Source organism: Pteropus vampyrus, unplaced genomic scaffold (genome assembly GCF_000151845.1).
Source record: "Pteropus vampyrus isolate Shadow unplaced genomic scaffold, Pvam_2.0 Scaffold22, whole genome shotgun sequence".
Classification (NCBI taxonomy): Eukaryota; Metazoa; Chordata; class Mammalia; order Chiroptera; family Pteropodidae; genus Pteropus; species Pteropus vampyrus.
Genome location: NW_011888803.1, coordinates 10,885,795 through 10,908,454, shown reverse-complemented (window position 1 = coordinate 10,908,454; position 22,660 = coordinate 10,885,795). Strand labels below are relative to the sequence as shown.

The window sequence follows — 22,660 nt, the reverse complement described above, 5'->3', positions numbered from 1 at the left end:
CTGGGGCTTTGGATGTCAGTCCTAGCAGTTCAGTCTGGAGTTGGTTTCCTCAGTCCTCCCAATGATGCTGTTAGCCAGAACTAAATCCTTTCTCAGGGAATTCTGTCTTCTGCAAGTCCTAAGAAGTAGGGATCCAAAGCAAGTCAAGAGTGTTACTGTGATAAAAGTTTCAGGGAAGCTTATTGAACAAGAAATGTCATTACTTTAATTTTACAGATGAGAAAAATTGGGGTACAGATAGTAACCTAGCAAGAACCACGCTTTGATCCATTAAACTGAATGCCTCCCCAACTAGATGATTCCAATAATGAGTGACTTTAAATGTGAATTTCTGACTCTAAGTTTCCTGGATCTGAAGACTGAATGGGGATATAAAATTATGAACCAATTCCTGGAGGAAATTTGAGGTCCTAACAGTCTCAGAAGCAGCTTCAGGTTATTTTAGGCATGGGACTGCTTGAACATGAATGCCAGCAGGACCAATGGGCCTAAGCTGGTAGCAGGCAGTACATGCTGACCACATGCTGCATAAAAGGATTCCTTTTTATTTAATGCGAAATTTCCTTCCTTTTCAGTTCTATACTTAACTCATTCATTCAACAGATACTATACATCAACTAACAGTATCTGGTACTACCTGAGGCACTGAGGATATAGTGTTGAACAAGGCAAGGCCTCAACTATTATTCTAGATGCAGAGACAAATATATAAATGAGAAAAAACTTAGACCGTTATAAGTACAAAGCAGAAAACTAAAATATGGTAATATGATAGTGACCAAATATATAGTTACTTGCAAATAAATGGTAGGAAAATGACTATTTTAGTAGAAATGTTTTAAAAAACTTTTAATTATGGAAATTTTCACACTCAAAACAGAAAGAATATTGTAACATACCCCCCGCCCCTCAATACTTAGCTTTGTGAGTTAGTAACATTATGCAATTCTTGTTTTATCTATTCTTTGCCTTTTTTGCCAAACTATTTTAAAGCAAATACCAGAAGTCGTATCATTTCATCCATAAAGAGTTTAATAGCTACTGATAGGGAATTAAAAAAAAAAAAGAACAAAATTATCACACCCAACTAAATTACCTGTAATATGCAGTCCATACCCAGGTTTCTTCATTTGGTCTCAAATTATGTGATTTTTTTCCAAATTAGGATCAAAGTCCATACATTTATGTGAACTATATATATGTATATCTTTTGAAACTTTAAAAATATCTGTAATAGATACTACCCTCTCCCTTTTCCCCAAGCCATTTATTTGTTAAAGAGATTAGGTCATTTGTTTTTAATAATTTCACACATCCTGGTATATCCTCATACTATTCTTCCATCCTTGTATTAACCTATTCTTCCATACTTGTATTTCCTGTAAACTGATAGAACTAGAAGCTTAATTAGATTTAGGTTCAAATTTGGGGGAAGAGTGAGGGGCTGAAGGGGACAAAACGGTGATTAGTGCTTTCTGTTGCATCAAAACAGAACGTAGACCTTGTGTGTTTGTTCTTTTAGTGATAAAATTGGTCAGTAAGTTAGAGAGTTGTCAGACTGATCCATCTAATACAAAAATTCCATATGAACTGTTTGCCAAGATCCACTATTTCAATAGAGGTTGCAAAAAGCCAATTTTCTAATCTCGAAATCTGCATTTATTAGCTATGACCCTTCTATGTAAAAAAAAAACAAAAAAAACTCTACCCATATTAATTATTTGGTTACCCTAAAATATAGCATGGCACAGGAAAAGCAGAATGGATGCTTGATTCTTTCTTTTATTTATATATTTTAAGAGTAATGAATTGGACTTTTATTAATCTAAAGAAGTAACACTAGGCTGAAACCTGAATGTGAAAATATAGGCATGCAAGAAGTAGGAGAAACAGCATTGCAGGAATAGGGAACAGTTACCAAAAAGGCCCTAAGGTAGGAAGGATCTTAGTGTGTTTACAGGCTACAGTCACTTTGAGTAAATAGGAGGGCCAGAATTAAATGAAGCGAGATGGAGAGGTAGACTGGACCACATCATGCCTTGTGAGCCAAGGTAAAGGATTGATGTTTTATAGTGAAAGAGGTGAGAAATCAATGGTTTGCATTTTTAAAAGATAAATCTGTCTGCTGTGTGGGAGAAGAGACTATAGGTGGACAAAAGTGAAAGCTGGGAGACCGGTTATTAGGAAGCCTAAGGGAAAGATGGTGACAGTTTGAACTAGAGTGACAATAGGAAAAGAGTGGGAAGGGGGAGTCAACACTTTGCCTTAACCATATTAAATTTGGCCTGTCTCTAGGCCATCCATGTGTAAGTGTGGAAAGGTCACATAGGCAATTGGATATACTAAATTTCCTGGAATGGTGTCTAAATTTCCTAGAACGGTTGGGACTGGAAATATGATTTTAGAATTAGTGACATATAAATTGAATTTCGAGTCTTGAGGAGAGTGCGTTTATAGAAAAGGGAAGGGGCTTAAAACAGAGTTCTGGGGTACCTTAGCATCTAGAAACTAGCAGAAGAATGTACAGTGGCAGAGAATGCACAGATGTCGTACCCAATATCTGCCCTCCTGGCACAGTAGAAGAACACACACATATATGCACCAGATTAAAAATATCCATGTCAGTCATTCTTGCAGCCAGTTTTAGGCCAATGGGACATATGTGCAAGTGATGTAAGCAACTTCTGAGTCATCCCAGTAGCAGAAAAGGTTGTATCCCCCTTCTCTTTCCCTCCTTCTACTAACTGGAATGCACATGTGCTTGAGCCATCTTGGACTTTGCAGACTAGGGCACCTAGAAATGGCAGAGCCATAAGCTGGAAGGAATCGGAATCATTAGGATAAACTGATGGTTAGAGCAGCCATACCAACCACTCCTTTATTCAAGCCATTGCTCTTTTGCATCTCTGTTGCACACAGTAGAACCTGCCTTCTAACCCAAAGGCCAATCATTCTATGAGTTGATAAAGATCTCTGAACCTACAAAGCTAAGGACCTCACTCTAAGTCTCTGGTAACTTCATAATATGTCAATGCCCACAGAACCAAAAGGCTTTGTTTTCTACCCATCTTAACTGGACTATGACACAACTCGAGAGAGTAGTCAGTCAGTAGTATTAGTGTATAAAGAAAAAGCAGGTACCAAGGAAGCATCAAGGGTCCCTTAGAAATCAGATTGCAATTTATTTATTTTATCCCAAAGAGCCCTGGATTTGGTGAGTCCAGGATGAGAGATGAGAAATAAAGTCACACCTTTCTCTTACGGTGTTTAGATTGCTGGAAATCCCTGGTGGGTTACTTAAGTGGTTTATAAGTAGTTTGGTGGTGGTCAGAGAAAAATTAATGGGATTAATTTTTTTCACATAATTTTAAATTTGTAAAAGGTAAAAGTAGTTACTATTTCCATGGAAACTCAATTGTTTTGTTAATTAATTTTTAAATATTTCATGCATATTACACAGATTGGGTTAGATAAGGCAATAGGTATTTTCATGTCATTTGCATATTGTTTAGTTTTGGTTAGTTTACATTTTTCATTATTTTTATTGTGTGGCATATCCATATTTCACAAGAAATAAATCAAGATAAAGCACAACTCAAAAGTAGTCCACTGAAATGTAAAAGCATGGGAACAATTACTACAATTCATAATGCTGTGTATGTCAAAAATACTAAATGATTCCACTGAGAATCTAAAATGTGACTCCAAACACTAGGGCAAGTAAATTTGGGACTGTGACAATCTTGCATAAAAAGAAAATAGAAGTTAGGAACTATGACAACAATCACCCAAAACTGGATGGATGGATGGATTGATTGATTTATGACCACTAATCTATTCACCCGATTCCCATTAAGGCTTGAAAGCTTTTAAGCTTTGATCGAGTTTTTTTTTTTTCAGACCAAGTAAAAAATATTTCTTTTTAGTATGAGATTGAAGACTCTTGAAAATGAGGGTCTTTAGAGGCAGACGAGAGCTGCAAATATGAAATGAGGATAAACTGAGAAAGGATGCTGTGATGTTCTACTTAAATAAGCATTAACTTATGCTTTTGAAAAAGGTTTATTTTCTAGTTCTATCAACTAAAAGGGTCTAGGAGTCATGATTTGACAACAGCAAACAGATTTTAGTTTCGAAATTTATTTCTCCATTAAAAAGAAAAAAAGAAAGGCTAATCCAGATTTTCAGGGAACATATAAAGTGAACCTGGAACATGTTATAGTGCAAGAAAGCAAGAAGGTACTCAAAGACCACTGAGGTCAAATTTTAGGACAATCTAAGCAGCAAGAAAAAAGTAATAATAGTAATAGGTTATAATACAATGAATTAAAAAAGTCCGGTGTCCACAGTAATACTTACAGGCAAAGAGTGAGGGAAGGAGGCAAAAAAGAAAAGCTTTAAAAAAATAACAAGAATGACAACTAGTGGATGTAGAAGAAATATTAGACTTGGGAAATTATTTTGCAACTCTCAATGTAATCATTTATTCAGATGAGGATAATCAATTGGGAGGATAAGACCTTTGGGAGTAAGGCTGTTGAAGAATATTTAAATGATCACAAGGTATCATTTAAATATCAGGTATTATCTTAGATTACCTATCAGTTACAAAGGCAAAAATATATCTTAACAAAGAGAGATCTGGTGATCACTTTAACCAAGTGATCAAACTTAGATCCGTAACAGTGGAAAAATTTGAGATTATGTATCTCCTGATATGATGCATTAAGAAATATGTAATACCACTAATGGAGTATTCCTAGGTAGGGTGAGTGTGAGTTTTAACTTTAATCTCTCATCATCTTTCAGGAGAAATTGATTATTGACTGGTCTGGTTTTTTTTCTTTTGCTGGCTGCTTGTTTATTTCCCACTTGGTGCAAGGCACACGGTTACAGGGAGGCTCGTGTGTGGCTAGGACAGTAAAGAGAGAGACTCAGGTTCCTTTTCGGTATTTTGCTGTTTTGATATTAAAACCCCAACTGCTTCTGCTTGCCGCAGCCTGCCTAGTCTATGGGGTGTGGCGGGGAGGGTGGGGCGGTGGAGTGGCGGGGGGAAAAGGGCTCAAAAGAGCCTAGTGCCTTTGGAAGTCTGGTGGCAGGTGGTGGCTGGTGTAGCCAGCCACTTAGGATGGGGGCCTGGTGTTGGTTTTGCTGGGCTGTCCACCAGGCTGCTTCCTTGTGGCTTCCGGAGCCAGGTCACAGGTGATGATGCTGCCGGAGGCCTGGGGAGATTGTGAGTGCTCTGTGGCCATGAATGGGACAGTGAACTTCCCGAAGAAAAAGCTCTCCCACTAGTGACCTGGGTCAGCCTTGGGGTACCAGGTTGGAGGGGGATGGCTTCCTCAGGGTAGTCGGCACTTCCACAGAAGCTGTTACTGGAAGTGGAAGCCAGGTGGTGTCGGTAGCAGTCATGGAGGGGATGGCTGCCGTGCTCTTGCTTGTGGGCTGGTGAAAACCTCGGCAGCGACCCCTCGTGGGCCTTGGCGCGTGATCACGGGTGGCAGGGGTGCGGGCGCTAGGCCCAGGAGCCCATCTGCAGAGGAGACCGTGGGAGGCTGCTCCACGTTGGAGATGCGTGGGGTCTTGACTGGTCTAATTTAAAATTTACACAAAAATTTTGTAGTGTAACAGGAAAAGCACTTTTGTAGTGTAACAGGCAAGGACAGGGTCAGTTCTGGCTCTGCTACTTAGCAGTTGCGTGAGCTGAGGCAACTTACTTCACCCACCAACTTTATAGGGATAGTCTTGATTAAATGAGATCATATATGGAGACTACTTAAATTACAAACTATTACTACTATACTTCTAAAATGAGAAAAAAGTCGTAGCACTAATGTCAGAAGTAGGCAATGGTTTCAGGTCAGAGACCTGATTAATTCAGGATGACAAGCAAGTGAGTAAAGCAGATTTGAGTAGAAGAGAAAAACAAGCAAAATCTAAAAAGCAATTGACTGAAAGAACACTTAAGCTGTCCTAGAAAGCCTGGTGCCAAGGCAGAGATCTTGATATTCTGGATTTCTGTGTGTTCATGCCTAGGACGTATACAGAACTGATTATATAAAGGCATGTGGGGTGTTTTACAAATTACTCCTTGTAAATATATTACCTTGACAAAACCATGCAGGTATTTAACTTACACAAATGCAACTAGGCATGCACGCGCACATAAGAAACAGAAATAACTTAAAATTTTGTAACATTTTGCCTCTTACTCTACTCTGTCTCTTATTGAATGTCTTTTAGAGTGAACGTGATGAGGGAGCCAAGTTTACTGTGCCTCAGTTGGACTCAATTTCGCATGCCTTTCATAGTGTATACATCTCACTGTACTGATTCTAGCACGTAAAGATTTGAGATGTCTATACATTTACAACTATGTAAGTCAATATATGTACAAATACACATACATATTTGGGGTGTGTGTACAACATAGTTCCTAAATGTAAGCCCATCACTTAAACCTAAGCTCAATCTAAGAGACAGCAATTGTTCCGATGCTGGAGAACAAACCGACTCCTTTGATATAGATAGTATTTCTGTCTCTAATGTATAAGGAAATAAGGCTACAACAAATTAGCAAGCAATCAAAATTGGAATAGGAAAAAAGGCTAGCAAAAAATAAAAAGGAATCCTAATTGGGAAAGAAAAAGTAAAATTGCCATTCTTTGCAGATGGTGTAACCTTATATAAAGAGAACCCTAAAGACAACCAAAAAACCAGACTAACTGATGAATTTAGTAAAGCTGTAGGATATAAAATCAACATATAGAAATCAGTTGCATTTCTATACATTAAGAACACAACAGCTGAAAAAAATAAAGAAAAATATCCCATTTACAATAGCATCAAAAATAATAAAATACTTAGGAGTGAATTTAACCAAGGAAATGAAAGCTCTGTACAATAAAAACTATAAGACTGATAGAAGAAACTGAAGATATACACAAATGGCAAGATATCTATCCTGTGTTCATGGATTGGAAAAATATTTTTTAAATGTCCGTATTACTCAAAGCCATCTATAGATTCAACTCAATACCTATCAAATTTCCAATGGAATTTTTCACAGAAATAGAAAGATCAATCCTAAAATTTATATGGAACTACCAAAGACCCCGAATAATAATCCTGAAAGAGAACAACAAAATGCAGTATCACACTTTCTGATCTCAAATTATATTACAAAGCTATAGTAATTAAAATAGTATCATACTAGTATAAAAATAAACACATAGGCCAATGAAACAGAATAAAGCCTAGAAATAAACCTCTGCATTTATAGTCAAATATTAGAACACTCACTGGGAAAAGGATGTCTCTTCAATAAATGGTGTTAGGAAAACTAAACAATCACATGCAGAAAAATGAAATTGCACCCCTTTCATACACCAGTCACAAAAATTAGCTCAAAATGGATTAAAGATAAGCATAAGATCTGATGCCATAAAACTCCAAGAAGAAAATATAGAAAGCTGCTCACTGACATTGGTCCAGGCAATGATTTTTTAGATATGACATCAAAATCACAAGCAAAAAATATCAAAAATCAACAAGTGGGCAGACATCAAACTAAAATGCTGCTGCACAGCAAAACTATCAACAAAATGAAAAGGCAACCTACAGAGTGGGAGAAAATATTTGCAAACCATATCTCAGACTGGGGGTTAATATCCAAAATATATTAAAAGATACTCATACAACTCAGTAGCAAAAAATCAAATAATCTGATTAAAAATGATCAGAGGAACTAGACTTTTTTTCTATTGTCTGTTTTGTAATACATATACATAGCCAATAGGTATGTGAAAAGATGTTTGACACCACTAATTATCATGAAAGAGAAATCAAAACCATAATGAGGCATCACTTTGCACCTGTTAGAATGGCTATCATCAAAATAGAAAATTTTAGTGATGATGTAACAGAAAAGGGTAAATTTGTGCATTGTTAGTGAAAATTAAATTAGTTCAGCCATTATGGAAAAATGGTACAGAGGTTTCTCAAAAAAAAAAAAAAATTTAAAAATAGAACTACCATATTATCCAGCAATTCCACTCCTGGGTATATATCCAGTAGAAATAAAAAAAAAGATATCAAAGAGATCTATGTACTCCCTTATTTATCGCAGCATTACAACAGCCAAGACATGGAAACCACCTGTGTCGGTCAATAGATGAATGAGTTGAGGTCACACACACAAACGAATATTACTCAGCTACAAGTAGGAAGACAATACATTTGCAAAAACATGGATGGACCCCGAGGACATTATGCTGAGATAAACAGACAGAAAGACAAATACTGTATACTATTACTTACATGTGAAATCTAAAAAAGCCGATCTCATAAAAATAGAGAATGGTGGTTACTAGGGTCTGGGGGATGGGAAAGTTGGAGAGATGTTGTTTAAGGGTCTACACTTCCTACCAGGAGATAAACAGTCCTGTATATTTAATGTGCAGCATAGTGATTATAAACAACAAAATTCAAAGTTGCTGCAGAGACTAGATCTTAATTGTTCCCATCATAACAAAAAAAGGAAAAAAAGACATGATACAGATGTTTGCTAATGCTGTAGTGGTAATCATATTGCAATATATCAATGTATCAAATATACACTTTAAACTTACACATTATGTCAATTACAGCTCAATAAAAATAAATTTTGAAAAAGGAAGCATCAAGCCATGACATCAAATGATCCATTGTCCCATAAGGTGATGAGCCAAGTTTGTTATAAAACTTTAGTGAAGACAAAAAATGTATTAAACTTATATTAAACTGCTGGACTACACAAACAGCAAATGTGTGCCAATGTAGTGGGTGACACATTAAGAAAATGAACTTTTCAATCTTTTTATATTCTGGTAAGAGGACAAAATTGGCCAGATGTACTTTTATAAGTTAAAGAATTTTCAAGGAAAATTATGATTGCATGCAATTTTTGCTTAATTTTTAAATGAGTTTATTGCATAAGATTAAACTTTAGTTACATGCAGATTCACACATTGTGAACTACTCCAAATGCTTCTGAATTATGAAAGTGTCACTATGTATTTACAATTACAATTACATAAAAACATTAGTATATTAGTCTGATTACTCTTTTTACAACTTTAACTCTTGTAGATTTTAGCAAGAATAACATGTGACTACTATATTTTTCAAGCAGATCACATAATATGGATAGGTAATAAGGAAAGTCTTGTCTATTTCCTTTATTTTCATTATTATGTAAATAACTTGGCTTCCTATTTGACTTTTAATAATAGTATGCTGAAATCCATTCTTGTCATTTTTATTACTTTAGCAATAAAGTTTGCTGCTGCAAGACAATTCCTACATAAACATCTTATAATTGCAAAACTGTTTAAATTTCAGATATTGATAGTGATTTAAAAAAATCTTAATCTTTTAAAATTTGAGACTTGTTTTATGGCTAGACATAAATACCAACATTACCTGAAAACTTAGTATAAATGTAAATTCTCAGGCCCCACTCCAGACCAACTGAATCAGAAACTGGGAGTGAGAGAGATATACAAGCCTTTCAAGTGCTTCTGACACACCCTAAAGTTTGAGAACCAGTAGACTAAGAAAATTTAGTATTGGCTCATTTCATGGTAGTGAGAAGAGTTAGCATGGTTGTTCGGATGCAGAGATAGAGTTAACAGCGGTTGGGGCGAGGGTTTTTATTATGGTTGTACAAGGAAGCAAGAGAGGAGCTGGGAGCTGAGCATATGAGTGAGTGAGTATGATGTATATGGGAATGAATACTAGGCAGAAAAGGAGAAAAGTGAGGACTGAAAGGCATGAGGGATATATTATTTACTTATTAATAAATACTGATGAAATCACCCCCCAAACTGAAGACCTAAAATACTACCAATAACTACCTTCCAATGTACTCCACCACCATCGTATCATCTACCTCCAGATCAGATAATCACTATCTTAATTTTTGTTCAATATTCTCTTGTTTAAAAAAGAAAAACCTGTTTCATTACATTTATGTTTGATTTGGCTTTCTTTTAAACTTTTAAAAATGTTTTCATCCTGTATATAGTCTTCTTTGATTAACTTCTACATTTTGTTCTTTTGTATTGTTTTCTATAGCTGCCATTGATTTTCATTGCTTTATATTTCACAGTGTAAATATACTATATTTTACTAAACTTTTTTCTTCCATTGATGAGCATTTGGGTTTCCAGTTTCTGCTGTTACAAACAGTGCTATGAACATTCTTGTTTATGACTCTATGTGCATATGCATAAAGAGTTTCTTTGGGATACAGTACTCAGGTGGAATTGCTGGGTACAAAAGTATGTAAATGTTCAATCTTACAAGATACCAAATTATTTTCTCAAAGTGGTTTTCTTTCTTTATACTACCCACAGCAATTTATACAAATCTCATTGTTCCATCACTACCACTTGAAATGGTCAGAATTCAAAATTTTTGCAAATTTAACGTGTGCCAATTTTCTGCCTTGATTTGTAGTTCCTGATTATTGTTGAGACTGGGTGTTATTGTCCATGTGAAATATATGTTCCTCTTTTGAACTTTTCTATTTTCCTTATTTTTAGAAATTTTTAATGTTAGCTATTATTTTTACATGTGATATAATCATGCAGTTTGTGCCTTTTTACTTTATGGTCTTTTGATAAAAAGCTCCTAATTTGATTATCATTGATTTATTCAAATTTCTTGCATTTCAGTGCTGTCTTTTTATGCTTTTGATCTTTGTTTTTAATTCATTTGAAATTTTTATGTATGGTGTGAAACAGAAATTCAATGTTTTTTTTTTTCACATGGATAAACAATTTTCCTATGTTTATGGAACATTTTCTTCTTCCTCCACTGAATTATCACATTGCTTTTTTTAAATATCAAAGGTTCAGATGTGCAAAATTCTGTTCCTCGCTCTCTATTGTTGCACTTGTAATATGTACCAACATTAAAATAATTGCTGCACCTTTATAATTCTGGATATCTGGTAGGACAAATTCCCTCTCCTCCTCTTTGTTCTTCAGGAATTAACTATTCTTTGATTATTCTTTTTGTTCTTCTATATGAATTTTAGAATGAGCTTGTAAAGTTTCACAAAATATTATTGGGATTTTGATTGACAATGTATTGAATCTGAATTAACTGACATACTTCATGAGATATGTCTACATTTACTCATCTTCTTCAATGTCTCCCAGTAAGTAATTTTTACAGGTATAGCACATCTTATGTTAGACTTATTCCTAGGTAACTTGGTTTTGTTGCTATTGTAAAAGTGGTTTTTTAAAAATATTATGTTTTCTGTTTGGTGATGGTGCATAGACATGTCATTAACTTCTGTATCTTCATCTTATAAACAGCACTTTAGGTAGACAATGACTGCTAAAAAATTGCAGTCTTTTGTTTTTCAAGGTAGACAATCATATCATCTGCAAATAATAACCATTTTATTTCCCCATTTTAATCCTCATATTACTGAGAGTAGCAGAGTCGTGTTGAAAAGCAGTAGTAATGACAGACATTGAATCCTGTCACAGTCATCCAAATTTTAAAGGGAATGCTTCCAGTTTCCTCATGGAATGATGACATTTATTTTTTTAAATATTGATACTATTTATCAGTTTAAGGAAACTCCACTCCACAGCAGGAATGTGATCAGCTTTTTCTAAATCTATTATTTTTTCTTCTTTAATCTGTTAATATGGCAAATAACAATTATAGATTTTCTAATACTAAGCCATCCTTGCAATACTAAGCACAATTTACTGTTTTTCATATATTACTGAATCTGATTTAGTAATATTTTTAGTATTTTAGTATCAATATTTATGAGTGAAATTTGCTAGTAACATAATCTTCATGTATGTTTTGTTACCTAGATTATAGTGACTTCAAAGAATGAGTTAGGAGATATAACTTTTTCCTATCATGTCAAAAATAATCCAGACTTAGTGTTTTCTTTGTGGACTTGTTATAAATTTCAGTATTTAGCATCTTCCTAGGTTAGTATTCTTTCACTTTTCAAAGATTATCTCCGCTATTTTAGTTTCAAATTATTTGCATGTTTAGTATTTTTTTCAAACCTTTGCTGTATTTGTATTTTCACTTATAAAAATAGATTTTTTGCCTTCTTTCATTTTTCATCTCTTCAGAGCTATGCTTATTTTGTTAGCATTTTCAAGAAACAAACTTTGTTTCTATTATTTTTATCACTGTTTGTTCCATTGTTCTTTTCCTAACCTGTTAAACTGAAAATTTGATCAATTTTTAACCTTTTCCTAATAAGCATTTAGTTTATAAATTTCCCTGAAGAACCACTTTTGCTATATCCCAAAATTTGGGTATGTAATGTTTTTGTTTTTTAATATTTAATGATCACAATTATTTCTTCCTTTGATCTATTAAACGGTATTTATTTTTTTAGTATACTTTAAAATTTTTGTTCTAACAAGCTAGAAAATATAATCAGTATAAATATGTTGTAATTTTCTGCAATTTGTTTTATGGCCTAGTTTTCATAAATGCTCCGTGTGTGCTTGAAAAGAATGTAAATCTCTTAGTTGCTGGATGCAGAATTCTACTTACGTCCATTGGACCAAACTTATTAATGTGTTCAAACCTTCTATTTCTGCTGATTTAAAAATGTTTGTTGTACAATAATGTAAGTAAGTTGAAATCTTCCACCTCAGTCTGTTAGTTTAAGTGGCTCTAAAAGCTTTTGTTTCATGTATTTAAAGACTATTTTATTAGAGACATACATGCTTGGAATTATCTTTTTGGTTAAACTTTTCCCAATATGTAGAAACACTACTCTTGGTGATACTCAATTTTTATGATGGGCCTAAAATCTGTTTTGTTTAATATTTAATATTTAACTTTCAACTTCTCTATGTACTTATATTTTTGAAGTATATTTTTGCAAATATTAAAGAACCAAATTTTCATCTTAAATTTTATACCATGCCTTTAACTAGTAAGTTTCCTCCACTTACATTTATTGCGATTATAGACACACTTGAATTGACTTCTACAATTTTAGCTTTGGGTTTGGAATTTTTGTGTACTACATTCTTTGAGTGCATATCCTTGACATTCTATCATGTACATTTAACTAAAGTGAATTAAGACCTTGACACCACTACAATAAAATATTTTAGCTCTGATCTTCCCTATCTCCATTTTCTTATTACTGTTGTCCAGAACAAACTCTTCTGTTGATTTGGTTTATTTAGAGTTACCCAAGTGTTCACTATTTTATTTGTTCACAAGTCTTTTTTGTATCTTAGATCACCATTCTGGGATCATTTTCCTTCTTGTTGAAGCACTTCTTTTAGAGTAGAAAACTTACTAGTAAACCCTCCTTTAAAAAAATGTTTATTTGCTCTCATCCTTAAAAAAATTATTTCACTTTCTACCTACATACACAATTTCAGGTTGACATTTTCTTTTCCAATGCCCTGGATGGTATTCCACTGCTACTGTAGCTATTAAGTCTCCTGTTAGTCTTTCCTTTATAGGCAATCAATCCTTTCTCTCCGGGTAGTTCTAAGATGTTTTTGGGTCTATGCATAAATTTATATTTATCTATGTATTGTACTTCTTGAATATTTTTCACCACTGGCCAATTTGCAGCCATTCTCTCTTTAAGTACTGCCTCTCTTCAATTATTTCCTTGTGGGTCTTATTTTTTTGTTTTTAACCTTTCATATTTTCCATTTCTTTATCTTTATTTAACATTTATGAAATTGATTTTTCAGATGTGTCTTCTAGTTCTCCAGTTTTCTCTTCAGCTGACTAATCGGATGTTAACTCTTCCATTGAGTTTCGAATCTGATCAATTTTATTTTTCATTTTTGGATTTTAAAAATGTTTATTTAAAATTTCATTTTACATGTTTATCTGGTTATGTACATACACATTATATATGTAACTATTTTATATTTCTTATAAAAATTCTAACATTTTCAATCTTTTGGAGGGATGTCTAAATTTACCTTTTTTGTTAGCTCTTATTCAAGGTAGCTTGCTGTCTTTCATGGGTTTGGTGATCTCTGACAGTGTCTTACTTACTTAATCTGTGGAATTCCTATGTTCCTGTCCTAGAGAAGATTTTCTTCACAAAGTATCTGATTCTACTATAGAAAGTGAGTGACTTGCAAACTAGAACTTGAGGATTTTAGAGAATTTTAGCATAGAAAATAAGTTCTACTGTTATTTCAATGTTTGTTATCCTCATAAAGTTATTGCTACAGGAATCCATCCTTGACAACTCACTTCTTCTGGATACTAGCATTTCTAAAGCCAGCTCCCTGCCATTCTGGCTCTTACCCTCTCCAACTTCCTACTTCTCTGGCCAAATCTGTGGACTCAGCTTCCAGTCTCAATCTCTGAGTAGTCTCACTCTTGTGCTTGGGCACTCACTAACTCTTATGTGCTGAAGCCTTAGCTTGTCCAGATTCATGCTCAAGTTTGTTGGCTTGTTTTAGGGTAAGGGGTTGCTGGAGACCATGCTTAAATTTAATGAGACCAGAAATGCCTGAAATTATGCATCTTATGGAGGTCTTAGAGCTCCTAATTAGTCATGATACTAGAAGTGGAAATTATGCAAGTTTTTTTGACACTTTTAAAAAAACTTACCTCTATTTATATATACATATATTTGTAAATATATAAACACATACACAAACATAAGGCTAATATCTCAAACACTAGATTTCAAAAAAGAGCTAGAAAGGTAAATAAGAATTCTAAATTAAAATTATGATCCATGAACTGGTATTTGGTCCTCTGGGTTTCTCACACTTACCCTTAGTTTTTTAGGAAGATCAGCAGCATCTGTAAAAATTTTGTTAGATTTGAATCTATAATGCAGCATTCACCTTGTCAACATATAATGGCAATTTCTATTACGAGTCCCATTTGTGTTACAGGGATAACATAGATCATTCTATATTTCTAAAATGTTCCACCTACAACTTTTGAATAAGGTGGCTATAAAACGACTAGTTACTGGCTATAAAATGGCTAGTATTCTGTTTTCATTACCTATTTTCTGAAAGGTCAGGTCCTAAAACACAGTAAGTTAACCTCAAACAAAAGAAAAGTACATGTAATACTGGCCTTGATTTTAAGCATTAATACATATTGTTCTTTATTTGTGAATAATTTGATGCTCCCCCCCTTTCTATCCTCAATGTCTAGCACAAAGAACGCATTCCATAAATATCCATTGAATAAAAGATGCTACTAATTTTACAGGAGTAAGATGCAAAGGTTTCCCATTATTACCAATAAAGAGAACAACTTGCTTTGAATCTTCATGATTTTGCCCTTCCCCAAGACAAAAAGTACTTGCAAGAAGGGTAAGTGAAGTTAAATAGTCTTTGAGATCTTCAATATAGTAAAGCTAATGCATATTTTGACCAATAGGAAGTTTCCAAAAGGAAATAACACTTAAAACCAAAGTTACGAATTACAATCTATTTAAACTTTAATTTGTGCATTTGTGGTAATTTATGACTGCAAAACACTTTTTTTCTTAGAATGACAAAGTTAAAGGCACAATTTATTTGAATGCATAGTGTGTACCATTCTAAAATACCTAATTTCCTTACAAAGTGCTTAGCAGTCACTTACACATACAGTAATAGCAAAATATATTTACACTCTATAGAGTTAAAAATTTTAAAATCTGACTGAAAAATATATATATTTTAAAAACTACAGAAAAATTAGTGCTTTTTTTCAGCTTAATTGTGTGAATATACCCTGCCCTCTAATTTTTTTAGTGATTGACTTCAATTAAAAAAAAATTTCTGTACAGTGTAGTTACAAAATGCTATGTCAGTTTTTAATGCTAAAAGCCTATTTTAGACATTGCTTTTTATGCATATTTGAAAACCAGAAAAGGTGAACAGACTGTACCTCAAAAGTATTTAGTGTTTTTTTTAATGCTGTGTTAATACTGTTTAAATTAAAGTCAGACAATTAAGCAAAGATCCTCTATTGTCTTTTACCAAAAGTTAATTGGCATTTAAAAATAACTTTAAACAACATATTGCTCCTTCTGTAAGATTATCTCCCAAAGGATCTTGGGTAATAATCGATTTGAAAGGAAATATGAATTATCTCTGAACAATTTTAATTGTTCTCAGAGTACAACAAAAACATGCCAAAAACACCCTGGCAAGGCTGAAATATTTGTTTTTAGCTCAACTTTCTATAAACAAATGTGCTTTCATGTTTCTCATAGGATTTAAACTTAACAATTTTAAGACATGAGATCACCGTGATTAAATGGTTAATTTCAGTTCCTGAGGTATGATGACCCTACCATGCTAAATAAGCACAGAATTAAAGGTGTTATTATTGAACTAAGGAAAAACAATGAAGTCATGGTATAGAAGGGAAAAACAAACCAAAACCAAAACCAGACCAAAACAAAACAAAACAAAACAAAACAAAACAAAACAAAATAACCCAAAGAACTCCAGGCAAGTGGAAAAGTCATGGTTTACAAAAAGACTTTCCTATAAGAGCATTAAAAAAGCCACAAAAGGATCCTCTGAAGAGTTGTAAAAAGTATTTGATCAAATTATTTTGGAGACTTTTGAGGTACAGCTTTAGTGTTATAATAATTTTTATAAAATATAGACTGTTTTATCAAAAATATTTATACATTCTGTTACAATATATTGCTTTTGCCCTTAGTGACTGCCAATATAAAATCTGGATCCAGTGGCCTACAATGTACAAATGCACTTAACGTAAATGCTGGAGTTTGAGGCGTCTGCTTGGCCACTGTACAAAAGTGATGAAGTGATGAAATTAAATAAACCTACAACATAGAATACATTACAACTTGCACATATACATGTTCACAGCATGTATACAATGATAATCCCTATGTTTTAACAAAGATATAGTTCCCTTCTACAGTAGACACAGAACAAGATGAACGAGGTTGAAAATGAACAATGAGTATCAAAAAAGGAGTAATCAGTTCACTGATTTTGGAAGAAGGTATGATTGAGCATACTGAGTGTCTAGACTTTGGGAATGCATACAGGTTTACACAGTGTCTTGGTTCTGGCTAATCAGAAGTTCTCATTCTTAAAATTTTAAGTAAATGCTGATGTTTAGTTATTGCTAGTCATTTCAGCATGGTTCAATAAACAAAAATCGTTTGGCAAGTAGCTCTGTTGGAAAGCTATGAGGTTCTCTTACATGGTTGGTAAAGATAAGGCAATAAAATTTTTCTCCTAATAAATACAGAAAATTTACAAAACAAGATATCAATTCATTTCATTAAAAAAAGCCCCAAAATGTGCATTAACTACAACTATAATTTTTTGCTATTACAGTAATTTCTTTAAAAAAAAAATAAGAGCATTTGCCTTATTCAAACAGAATCATATTATGTGTGAATAGTAATAGCATCCCAAGCCTTTTTTTTTTAAATACAGCTAAGTGAAGTTAACTGATTAATTTTCCTTCCACTTATGGCAGGCATATGGCAAATATAGGGACCGTAGAAGAGTGTTTTTTCCTTTTTATAAAAAATAGATTATTGATCCAAAAGTATTCACTTGTGATAGATTTTCACGGCCGACGTTCATTCAGCTTAAACTCCATGAAACTGTTTCCAGTGCTCAGATTTACGCTGAAAATACATTGAGAAGCCACTTTTCAAGAAGGTATTAGAAGTACTTTTAAACAAATCTTCATGTGTTTTAAAAAAACTCAGAAGCTACTGGTGGCACAGAGAGCAAATGAAGGGTTGCTACTTTTAAGAGGTCATCTTGTGAGTCAGTCTGCTTGGTTTCACAGTGTCTAGGAACTTAACACCAATCAGCAATGTAGTCAAAATCTCTGAACATTTCCTGCTCCTCTTCTGAAAGTATCCTTGGTTCTCGAGGTGGAGTCAGAATAGGTGCTTCTGAGGTAAATTCATCATCAAAATTACTAACATCTTCCCGTCCTCTAATGGTAGGTACAAATGGTGGCTTTACTTTTTTGTCCATTAGAGCACTCCAATCGATTAGCTGGGTTAAAAAATATAAAACGATCAGTTTAATTTCCTATTCCTAATTGCTACGCTTTCGTAAACATATTTTAAACTTTCATACTTACCCGGAAAAATGGGTGCTTTTTTACATCCTCTGCATCTTTTTCACCAGCTCCAAGGCGCCTTTCAGGATTTCTTCTTAATAGCTAACATAAAGTAAAAAAGTTAAAATAAAACCAGTGACTTCATTGATAAGGATTCTCATAACTTGCAAATATTTAGAATTTTTTGGGTATGTGTTTGTCTAAACCATGTAACATCTATGAACTGAAAAACAACTGTGAAATGTTCTTCGATATAAAAAAATTTAAGTAGTTTACAAACCATTAATTCTTACCCTTCTCATTATTGAAATGGCTTCTGTAGATAAGAACCTTGGATACCTTACTTCATCATTTACAATACTGTCAAAAACCTCTTCTTCATCATCGCCAGGAAAGGGAGACTAGAAGAAATATCTTTGAGTAAGTCAAAATAAGTTTCAATACAGTAAAATCTTACCACCTATCCAAAGTACAATCAAGAACCAGGTAGTGAAAAACAAAAACAAATACAAAAAAAGAAACCCACCAAAACACCAAGCAAGGACAACAAGAAGTCAAAATAGTATCTACTACCCAGAGGATATACCATATACTTGTACTGAAATCTTCCTTAAAGATTTCACAGACCTTTCGCAGATCTTAATAACAGATTTGGTCATATCATATATCATTTTCCATTACATTTCAATCCATTCCATTTAATTTCATCCATTTATCGGGCCAGACTGTCAATATTTTGAGTGCCCACTAAATGTGGGAAATATTTACATAATAGACACAATATGCAAGAATCTCAATATTGTGGAAAGACAGAGGAAATGGGTCAGTTGAATATGGTCATAAGTGTTACGACAGAGGAAAGCAGAGTTTGTGGAAATACATCTGATATGGATGTGCTTTGAATTTCATAGTCAATAGCAAATTAATGGTTGCAAAACACAATTAGAAATTTTACAGGCATAATGACTGCACTATAAGAAACAGCTACCAACAAAATTAAACTGAAAGGAACTCAAAAAGCATATATTTCCAGGCATATTTAATGATCCACACACAATAGTTCTTAGGGCATTTCAGTAAGCAGAGCATTAAAATGATTACTCATAATGATAATAATGACTGAATCATAAAAAAAGTAGTTAAATAATATTTAGCATAACAATTTGATGTACAAAGGGATAAACTCTCAGTTGTGCTGCAAATGTGAAATATGACTTATTACTTCAGAATTTCAGATGGCTGAGATAATTCCAGATGAGTGCTTACTTCTTGTACGGTATTAAAGAATAAGAACCAAGCAGCAAGTAAGATCAATGGAAAGGGAGATATCTTTGACCTGAGGAATCTGTGAAAATGAATTCAGAACTTCCTGAAGTTGAGCTGCCCCAACTCTATTGCTCATAGCTAAGATGATTACAAACTTTTCAGTTAACAAAACTTTAGTTTATTCATTCACGTATGCGAAATATAAAAATCAAATACCTACAATGTGATACAATAGAATTTCTTTCTGAAATTGAGACAACTCGGGAAAATTCTATTTCACAAGGAATCTCAATCAGAATTTCAAGTGGTAATACAAAGTGCTTTTGTCTCCTATTTGATCAGTCACTTCTGTATTTGAAAACTGTCACTCTATAAGTCCCTGAGTAGTGAAGATCTTCATATTTGTTAAGATAAAGTTCCTTGTTTCTGCAAATAGATTATAAGCTAAGAAGGCTAACAACAAAAGGCTAACAAATGTATTTTAAGCACATATAATAATGCCAATAGTCTGTTCAGACATCAAGCATCTAACTCCAGTATCTAAGGTTACTTTCAACTTCTCTGATACCTTTATTCTCATTTGGCATTGGGAAAGGAGACCTGGTACAGTAGTTTTTTCCTGGAGTCTTTCCAGTACTCCAAACTTGTACAAATACAAATACAATTTTCAAATGCAAACTGAATATGCATGATATATACAGTGAGTTTTCAATTATTTGTAATACTAGAGAAATTAGATATAAACTTTTGCCAAACCTTGCTTTTATTATAAAAAATAATTACTGCTAAAACTTCACCAATGCTATAAAATTATAAACTATACTGATGAGTTTTAAGTTTAGTTCTTTTCCCAACTACCCTCTTTTGGAGTTGCTAAGGAGAAATGAAATTGCAAAAAGGAATTGCGAAGGAATAGCTGACTCCATTGTCTCTTATCTCCTAGTAAGTAAGAGCTTAATTAATTAGAAGCTCTTTTAAAAAATATAGAAGAGAAGCTTCCTCACTGTTCACTGCCAAATCCTCCAGTCACCTTAGAATAGGAGGAAATAGAATCAACTGGCTCTTAATTCTGTAATATTTTGTAATTAACTCACTTTCTTTGCAGGTCATCCCTAATATGGAGGGTAAATTTTAAGTAAGCATATAATTTTTGGTAACTTAATTCAATCTCATACGTAACTGAATACTACATTTGAACAAGTGACAAAAATGTTACTTTTTAAAAAATTTTTTAAAGGATTTCATACTTTTTAAAGGATTTCAAGTATGCTAGAGCTTACAGAAACAACTATTATGAGCTCTTCTGGCACTCTTAGAAAGTAAAGCCTACAGTGGATTAAGGATAAAAATACATCTTTCCACCCTAAAACACCACATAGTGGCTTTTCTAAATAGAAGTAAAAAATTCAAATTTGGACCACTGGTTGTAAGAACAGAAACAAGGTTGGGTTGATTCAGTATTCTATCCTGGAGGCAGCAAAGCATAATGGTTTAGAGATAGGTTCTGAAGCCAGAGAGCCAGGGCTAAAATCCAAGCTCCAACAAATGAGACCTGTGTGTGACTTTAAGCAAGTTATTAAAAACCTTTTTGTCTCCATTTATGCATCTGAAAATGGGCATATGATTAGTGCTGAGCTCATTAAAGGCTGATGAAAATTAAATGAGCTAATATTTATAAAGCACATAGAATAGTGCCTACCACATGATAAACATTTTAATTAGCTATTCCTTTCCCTCTTTTTCCAACTATTCATTCCAATTTGACATACCAAAAGAGGCTATCATCGGGGTAAACTGAAATCATCTGTTTGTGATAAGCACCACTACATGACAATCACAGAGAAAAATTTTAGAAATTTCTGACATTCAGTAATTTGGTCCTTCATTCATTCAATTACTAATTTACTGATGCCAAGAATGTACAAGAAAGGCTACTGGCATTAGAGAAACAGCAGAACAACGAACCAATCCCATAAGATAATTTTTCGTTCATCTCAAGTTCATGAAGCCCCTCTAAGTAGTTTTCAATTACTTGTCTAAATAATGACAATTCCACCCTAATTTATTATTTTCATCCATTTATAATAAAATAGATTAGCCTCTTATTACTGCTTTATTTATTAGGTATAATTCACTGTTTCCTATGCATGGACAACTAAGTTATCCCAGAAATTTATTTCAAGTTAACCTAAAGAAAATAGCAGAAAAAAAAAAGTTAATCTTTCCAATTCTGCTGTATCATTTTTGAAAGTAACATTTATTTTTGACCAAGGTAAAGCTGACTTTTCTTTACAGATATAGAGGACATTCTTTTTATGAGTCTTTTTGCTATTCTATTCCTTATGAAATGATTAGTTATATTATTAGATCTTAAAATCATAAAACTATAGCAATACCAAATATGAAGAACTATTTTCAAAGTACTGACAATGCATTCCACAGATAATATAAAAAATCTAAGTGAAGTACCTTCACTTTCATAGGCAATTTTTAGTATATTATATTTATAAAACTTAAGTTCTATTTATACAGGAGACATATTAAATGGTTTTACAAATGACACTTTGTTCTTTCAATCCTCTTTCTCCTTTTCTTTCTCACCTATTTTATACTGCTTACCTCACCAACAAGCATTTCATATATAAGTACACCAAGGCCCCACCAGTCTACAGCTCTTGTATAAGATGTTTCCGTTAATACTTCCGGGGCAAGAAATTCAGGAGTGCCACAGAATGTGCTTGTTCTATCTCCATATCCCATTCCTGAAAAAGGTAAAATTTAAATATTTGTTAGCAAAGAAAAAATCCAGCATAAAAATTAGAAGATGTCCTTAAGAAACAAAACTAAAGTTGCATATTAGTGCATGCTGACAAAACTCAAGATATACCAAAGATTTTTAAAGAAAATGTTAAGTACTGGTATAGAGAAGACTCTGTAATAGCAACTTTACTATTTAATTAAAGAGTAAAAATAAATAAAATTTCCATACTTTTATTTACTTACTTATCTTTTCCTTCTTGTCATTAAAGTGATGCCAAGAAGTTATAACAAAAGGAATTGCTTCTGAGCTTCAATTTCTATCATCTTTTCAATTCAATCTTTTAAATAAGTTTACTTGCTTCATTATAAAAATAACATTAAGTATAATTTGAAAAATACTAAACCGCAACTCTTGGAAAATCGAGTTGACCAAACGTGTAATATAATTTAGATACGGTATTACTATTTTAGCTAACTAATTTTCAAATATATGTTCCTCATAAGTTGCTAATAT

At 33.3% G+C, this 22,660-nt stretch overlaps 1 protein-coding gene across 1 annotated transcript in view; it reads right to left on the bottom strand.

Moving 5' to 3' along the window:
• Nucleotides 1–15,139: 15,139 nt before the first annotated feature.
• Nucleotides 15,140–22,660, bottom strand: part of PKN2 (protein kinase N2) — a 118,967-nt gene continuing 111,446 nt past the window's right edge. Inside the window, exons 19-22 of the mRNA XM_011355595.2 lie at nucleotides 22,006–22,148; nucleotides 18,414–18,521; nucleotides 18,142–18,222; nucleotides 15,140–18,053 (exon numbers count right to left, since the gene is read on the bottom strand). Coding sequence (XP_011353897.1) covers nucleotides 17,850–18,053; nucleotides 18,142–18,222; nucleotides 18,414–18,521; nucleotides 22,006–22,148 — 536 coding nt within the window. The 3' untranslated portion in view covers nucleotides 15,140–17,849. The remainder of the gene's footprint in view (nucleotides 18,054–18,141; nucleotides 18,223–18,413; nucleotides 18,522–22,005; nucleotides 22,149–22,660) is intronic.